General features: G+C 40.7%; 1 protein-coding gene across 1 annotated transcript; it reads right to left on the bottom strand.

Annotated features, from left to right (window-relative positions):
- Positions 1-3097: 3097 nt before the first annotated feature.
- LOC122081352 (CDGSH iron-sulfur domain-containing protein NEET) lies at positions 3098-4129 on the bottom strand. The gene is made up of 2 exons (XM_042648437.1): positions 3675-4129; positions 3098-3524 (listed from the first exon to the last, which is right to left on the bottom strand). The coding sequence occupies exons 1-2, from the start codon at positions 3926-3928 to the stop codon at positions 3419-3421; spliced, it is 360 nt and encodes a 119-aa protein (XP_042504371.1). The 5' UTR covers positions 3929-4129; the 3' UTR covers positions 3098-3418.
- Between the last annotated feature and the right edge of the window lie 2814 nt (positions 4130-6943).

A 6943-nucleotide genomic window follows, 5' to 3' on the forward strand; every position in this document is an offset into this window, starting at 1 on the left:
TCAAAAGAAAAAAAAAAATGAGAATTGAGAGCACCTGCCGGGCAACATTCCGGCATGGCTATTGAGGGTGATAAGGTGTGACAGGTGTGGATTGAAGTTTTGGACTTTTCCTCTCAATCTAACGGTTCTCTCAAATCCTACGATTAAAATATCGCTAGCACACTTGATACCCAGGTGTCCTGCTAGCTTTCCTATACCTCTCCCATTTTTTTAAATCAATGAATGTTTTTTTTTTTTTAACATGGTGAATGCAATCGAGCATGTCACAAAAATTGGACTCAACTCTCTTAACCCATGGTGAACCAAGAATCGAATATACAAATAACTTCAACTACTCAACTCAACTATCCAAAGTCATACAAGATTCTAATCTTACACTATAAATGTATTTTCTCACCACTTCTCCTATCGTTATTTTAGGCCTATCACTAGCTCTTTTAGCACCTTTAACTTTAAATAAATCACTTCTCCATACTAGACATTAAAGCCTTCATTGTTGTGCAATGCCACATTAAACAAGTTTCTCACGACTTATCATGAATAGGGACAACTCCCAGGTTTGCTCCATTATGTTCATTCTTTATTTTATTTTTTCCAGTTTTACCACTTGTCCACCTCAACATCCTCATTTTAACCACATTAAGTTTGTTTAAATATATATATATATATATATATATTTTTTTTTTACTACCCAACCCTCGTTTTTTTCACTTCCCCATACGTAATTGCTAATCATATGATTGTCCAATAAAATTTCTCTTAGGCCCATCCAACTCCACCCCATCCAATTTGGAGTCGTTTGGTAGTCTGGGGTGGGATTTTGGATTGACAACATAGAAAAATGAGCTTTTCCATGTCGGCCGACGTGACGACTTCTCCCACCCCAGCCCCTTGCAAAGTCCCACCAAATTAGCAAGACTTTGCTGAAAATCCATGGTAAAGTTCATTGAGGATGGCGCGGGTCTCACAATCACACCATCCCTGAAATGGCCGCCTCCTGCAACACCTGGGAGCCGTCCTCTCTCCACCCCATCAATCTGTAGATGGAACGACAATACGAAGGAGAAAATGAGCTAAGTACCTTGAAGGTGGAGCAGATCCTGAAACAGGTCGGCAACTTGGGCTTCTTGAGGTTCTTGCCGCAGTCCTCGCCTTGCAACCAAACCATTCTTGTTCAGCCCTGAGAAAATGTAGAGGATGCGATAGTCTCTGCAAATTTGCAACTTTCGCAACTTTCGATTTCAATGATAGAAGAAAATTTCACTCCTCGTACTTCGATCTTCAAGTTCAGAATCACATAGGGTTTCCTAACCCTAATCAACTATAGCCGCACCCCATCGGAGCGGGAAGAAAGAAGATGTTCAGTCTTGCAGCCCTAATTTCATCTCTGCAACTCCACGCAGTCTGTGCAATTTCTCTTTTCTTTCACCGTCCTCTCACTCCCATTTTTTTCTCCACAACAGTTAACCAAACATCATTTGGGGGTGGGAGAGTTTAACTTTTCTACAACTTTACTTTCCTGTTCTTCACCCCATCGACATGTGGGCCCCAACCTAACAACTATCCCACCCCAAGAACCCCTCAAAACAAACAAGGCATGTTTGTTTAGAGGGGAGTTGGGGGTGGGAATGTTGTCAACATTGAACCCACATGTTAGTAGGGTGAAAGACAGGAAAATAAAATTGAGGTAAAATGAGAAAGTCCCACCCCAACAAATTTGGTTAGAGGAGATAGATGGAGAGAAGGAAAGAGAAAGAGTGAAAGAGTGATCTGAGGCAACGCTTGATGTTGAATCCCTGTTTCCACAACTACTGCTAGAAAAAGAGAAAGAGACCCAAATCGCTCCCCAGTCAGTCCTCCTCTCTTACTTCCTCATCTTCACCATCGACACCTAAATTCTCTTGGGTAATTTCCACCGTCAGCATCGCCTTTGAATGCCTTCGTTGTCGGGGCAACCCTTCCTTCCTGATTCATTAGCATCACTGTGATTTAATCGGGCCAGGGTGAAGGCAAAGGTTCCAACAATGGAAGAAAATTGCAGGTAATTGATTAATATGACTGATCTATATTGCAAGTTCCCATACCGCATAACCTAACAACAACAATTCATGATACTAATTTCTCCAAAGTGGATTGCCAATACAAAGAATTCATTAGGGTTGCAGATGAAGAAGATGGAGGAGGCAGAAAAAGAAGGAAACAGAGGAAGCAAAGGACGAGGAGAAGTAGACAAAAGATGAAGAAGGAGACAAAAGAAGAAGAAGGAAGAGACAGAGGAAGTGGAGCAGGAGAAGAAAAAGAAGAAGAAGGGGACTGGAAAATATACAGGCAACCGAGTTACCGGCAGTGGGAGTAGAGATGGAGTCGCTGCCGCTGGGTTGGTGTTGCTGATACTGTTGACGATAGTTTTGTGTTCAGTTGCAGCAACTTCAGAAGAAGGGATGATGGAGGTTTGCAAAAGTCCCCACCAAAGTCCCACCAATTTGGTGGGACTTTGGTGAGGGCTGGGGTGGGAGAAATTGATGTCCATGTGGGCCAACAAGGACTGTTCACATGTTTCCCCAAAATCCCACCCTTCTAAACAAACATCTTAAATATTGCTGGGGTGGTATAGTTCGTACAACTATCCCACCCCTTAAATCCCACCCCAACAAAACCCCTCTAAACAAACAGGGCCTTTAAGAGTTTTGAAGGGATACTACAATCACACGACACTCCAAATGCAAATAACTTCCAAGCATACAAATAATTGAATATATATTCCTAAACATACAAATAATCAAACATCAACCCTTTTTTTTTCTTGATAGTTATGATATAAGCTTATTAACTATAATTAAATATAACTCTTAAACATCAGCATTGGATATCTGAAATACTGATATTCAATTAGGTTTTTATCCAATTAGTTGAAGTGGAATTGCAACTGTAGTACGCTGGGGGCTCACCATATTCTGTGGTTGGAAGCTACTGCACAGGCACATCAGAAGCCCCCTGGGCCCCGACTAGCATCAATTTACTCTAAAATATTCCTGTACTAAACTAAAATGATAATGCCCGTTTGGCCAATTTCCCCTTCTTCCCCTGAGAGTGAAGATTAAGACTTTAAGAGCATAATTTTTGGGATTATTATTTTTTTTGTTCAATACAAAAAGTCTTGAAATAAAAGGGTGAATCTGGACTCTAGAGATTAGTTTTTAAAGCAGAAGTGAATTTGTAGTTCTCAAACCATTGGGTTTAGCCCAGAGGCAGTAGCACACAGATGATGAGACCACCCATTCAACCCTGTCCGTAACCTTAGATAGAAAATTTTGATATACATATAGAGACTGATACATTTCAATTCAGAGGTGAATAAAATCCAATTATCTGGAGAAGAAGGTGAGGAAGCATAGCTTAGTGTTTACCACAACAGTGGCTACTTCTGCTTCTTGAGGAGCAGAGGGCCGACGTTGTCCCCAGTAGCTTTGTTGTGCTTCACATGGCTTCCGTCGCAGAGGGGAAAAGTGCCCGATCTCCAGCACCTGCCCACAACCCACAACCCACAACCCACAACCAACAACTCACCACCGTTAACCTTTCTTCCCATTTTCTATCTCTGGGTTTTGTGAGGGACAAGAGAATACGTGCAGAATAGAGCATAGAGAGATGTTAGAGAGGGAAATTAGGCTAACCTGCAGTAGGCGGTTAGGGGTTTTGCGAGCTCTTCGATGACCACAGAATCGACCACTTTCGCTTCGGTTTTCCTGATCTCCGGGTTTATGGTTTCGGCTTTGACCACAACGGAACGCCTCTGTTTCTGATTCTGCCTCATCGAAGAAGGAGAGTGTGTTTCAAATCCAATTGCTCCACTGCGATGGTGAGGCTTCTTCATGGAGGATGAAACATAGGAGAAACTAGCCCCCACCATATTCATCATCGACGCCATTGTTTGCCCAAACCTTTTTTCTGGAATCGAAATAGTCTGTCACTCGATCCTACCAAGTTAAGCGATGAACTAACTCCGTCGATCTTGTAAGGCCAAAACTGAGATAGAACAAGGGAGAAGGGGAATTGGGGATTTAGGCTTTTTCGGAGTAGGTGAAGAGGAGTGTGGCGTCCATGCCTCGGGAACACCCCCTGTGTTATAGATGGGATCGCTGGAGATCAGGAGGTGGGTGGACTAGGTTTCGACGCGTCATTGCCAAGGAAAGAAAAGAAAATAGTAGAAAAATATAATAAAATTAAATCAAATTCAAAATTTTTTCTGTTCTTGACGTCCAAATATAACCTTTGGCTAATGTGAAAAATAAGGTAAGATGAAGAAGTTTTGGTCAAGTGAGAACTAAGGTAGGCAAAGAAGCACCGGAGTTTGAGATCAGTTCACTTGCATTTTACATGTTAGGTGCAAGCGCAATATGTTTTTTATTTTCTACCATTAATTAAAGGGTAATTTATAGCATCATCCTTTGAAGAATGTCACATTTATAAGACCACCCCTTCTCTTTCATCAAATTAGACTCAGACCCCTTACTATCAGTCACTATTAAGGAATTCTATGAAATGACGTTTTTACCCTTATGAGTAAAACACTGAGAAATTACTCATTTTTATTATTCAAAAAATACCCCTATTTACCATTTTACCATTTCATGCTCCTTATGTCTTTCTCTTCAGCAATATTTAAGTAGCATAGACCGGGTATCCTCTTTCGTCACCGGTCGGGACTTCCCTACTACTCTGTCGAGCTCTTCGTGGATTTTTAATTGGATTTCCTCGCTAGTATCCACTCTATCAGAACAACCACCATATCCGTTCCCCTAAATATCATCTCCTATAAAAAAAAAACATGAAGAAGGCATTTAATTACTATTGAAACGAAGACCTTCAGAGTTCAGAGGGGTTTTGAATCCCAGTTTGTGTCCAAAGCCCACAGAAAAGCTAGTATGGACATCCAAATCCGCTTCTTTCTTTGGCGTCTTCTTCCTTTTTAAAATTTTATGGGGTTTTCATTTTTATAAATTAGAAGTATTTGAAAGGGATTAAACAAATTAACAAACGAAACAGAAGTGAGGAACTGCTTACCCAGATGACGGCAATCATGTCGGGTTCCGATAACTTATCAGGTCCTTGAAGAGAAAGTAAAACGTCGACGAAGTCTGTGGTGGCTCTCTTTGTATCGGTAGTTCTAGATTGAGCTCTATGCTCAACAATGATTATGTTCACGAACTGGTTTACTTTGGGGACAAGTTTGGAGCACCTGTGTCAAATGCTTTGAGGGTCAAACCCATACATGGTGAGCGAAAATGGAAAAGTGATCAGCAATAGGAACCAAAGAGAAGGTGTGGTGGTGTATCCACCCAACCGCACGTCAGCGGCAAGGATGCCAGGAGGTGAAATTAGCTACAACAATGGTATGCCAATTAATTACCCGAGCCTTCTTTCGAGACTTGTACTGGAAATTAAAGGGTGGTGAAGGGGAGAATTCAATAGGTAGGTGAAGAGGCTTAGACTCACCAAAAAGCATCGCCACCACTTCTTTCATGAAGGGTCGATGCGCAGGCGAGCGTTGCAAGCAAAGAAGCGCAACTTTGATGCAAAGAAGTGCTTGAACTCTGTCCAGAGATTGAATGGATGGATCGATATGGTTCAAAATTTTCCACCGTGAGCAAGATGACGAGCCCATGAAAGAAGGTTAGCTCGGTGACTACTTTTTCTCACCGGTGACCTAAGATGGGAAGCGATGGGTATTTTAGGTGCTTCATATTTAATAAGGGTATTTTGGTATTTAAAATAATAGATAATTGCTAATATCAACATTTATGGTATATTCCTTAACAGTGACCGATAGTAGGGGGTCTAAGTCTAATTTGGTGAAACAGAGGGGGTGGTCTTATAATTGTGATATTCTTCAGGGGGTGGCGTTATAAATTACCTTTAATTAAATGGTGTGAAGGGGCATTTGAAAGTAAAAGAGACAGGTGTTGATACTTAATATATACTTGGCTCCATTTTTCTCCATACTTTTTGTAGAGCACCTTATTTGAGGAATCGTTGAGACTACCCAACTGAACTACCCTTGACTATTATTCGTACCAATCTCAACACCATCAACACCCTGTGACTTGGGAAAATTGTCACTTTTTTTATATATTTCCAACCAAACACTTTACAGGGTTGAGTTTTTCTCCATACACACGATTACATAAATAAATGATGGGGTTGAATTTCTCTTTATAGATATATTTATATGAACATTTGATTGATGAAGCTGAAATTTTATGGAAAGATAGATAAACACATGTACAAGGACATGCCTTCACTGTATTAAATCAAAATTGAATTGCCCATGAGTATCTGATTTCAAAATCACTTATGATTCATGTTTGGGATTCAATATTGGCATTTTTTTTTTCATATTTTTAAAATGGAAGAGGGATAGGCATGTTAACAGGTTATTCAAAAATAGGGTATACTAGCGAGGTGAGAATTGTTGGATTTAATTAATTTAATTCCAATATTTGGATTTGCATCTAACTTCATAGGGAAAAGGTACCTGAATCTGCTAAAATACCCTTAAGGCATGTTGTACTATTTGCCTTGGGAAATTAAAATGCGTACTCTCTTACAATATACTCATTTGCAACGTCACTTTCAATTTCTGTCGTAGAGGTTTTTTGGAAAGTGGGCTCAATGCTTACAATTCAGATCTCATCTTCCTCATCTGAAATGACCTTCTCTCGTTCGACGTCTTCCTCCTCCCATTCACTCCACTATTCTGATTCCACTTCAACCTCCAGTGAACATTAAGCCCTTTATCACCGCTGCCACCGCCACTACCGATCTCAGAAATCTCCTAGCCATTGAAGACCCTGATCCCACCGTTTACTTTATCACTCTTCATTCTACTATCGCAAACAAAACCTGCAACAACTGTGGTCGCCGTTGCAAGAGCTGAGAGAGA

The sequence above is a fragment of the Macadamia integrifolia genome, chromosome 6 (assembly GCF_013358625.1).
Source record: "Macadamia integrifolia cultivar HAES 741 chromosome 6, SCU_Mint_v3, whole genome shotgun sequence".
Lineage (NCBI taxonomy): Eukaryota > Viridiplantae > Streptophyta > Magnoliopsida > Proteales > Proteaceae > Macadamia > Macadamia integrifolia.

Excerpts from the sequence above, each read along its gene's own strand:
- LOC122081352 (XM_042648437.1), bottom strand. The coding sequence starts at position 3,928 with ATGGCGTCGATGATGAATATGGTGGGGGCTAGTTTCTCCTATGTTTCA. Across the intron at positions 3,525-3,674 it reads CCCCTAACCGCCTACTGCAG|GTGCTGGAGATCGGGCACTT; the intron begins GTTAGCCTAATT and ends GGTTGTGGGCAG.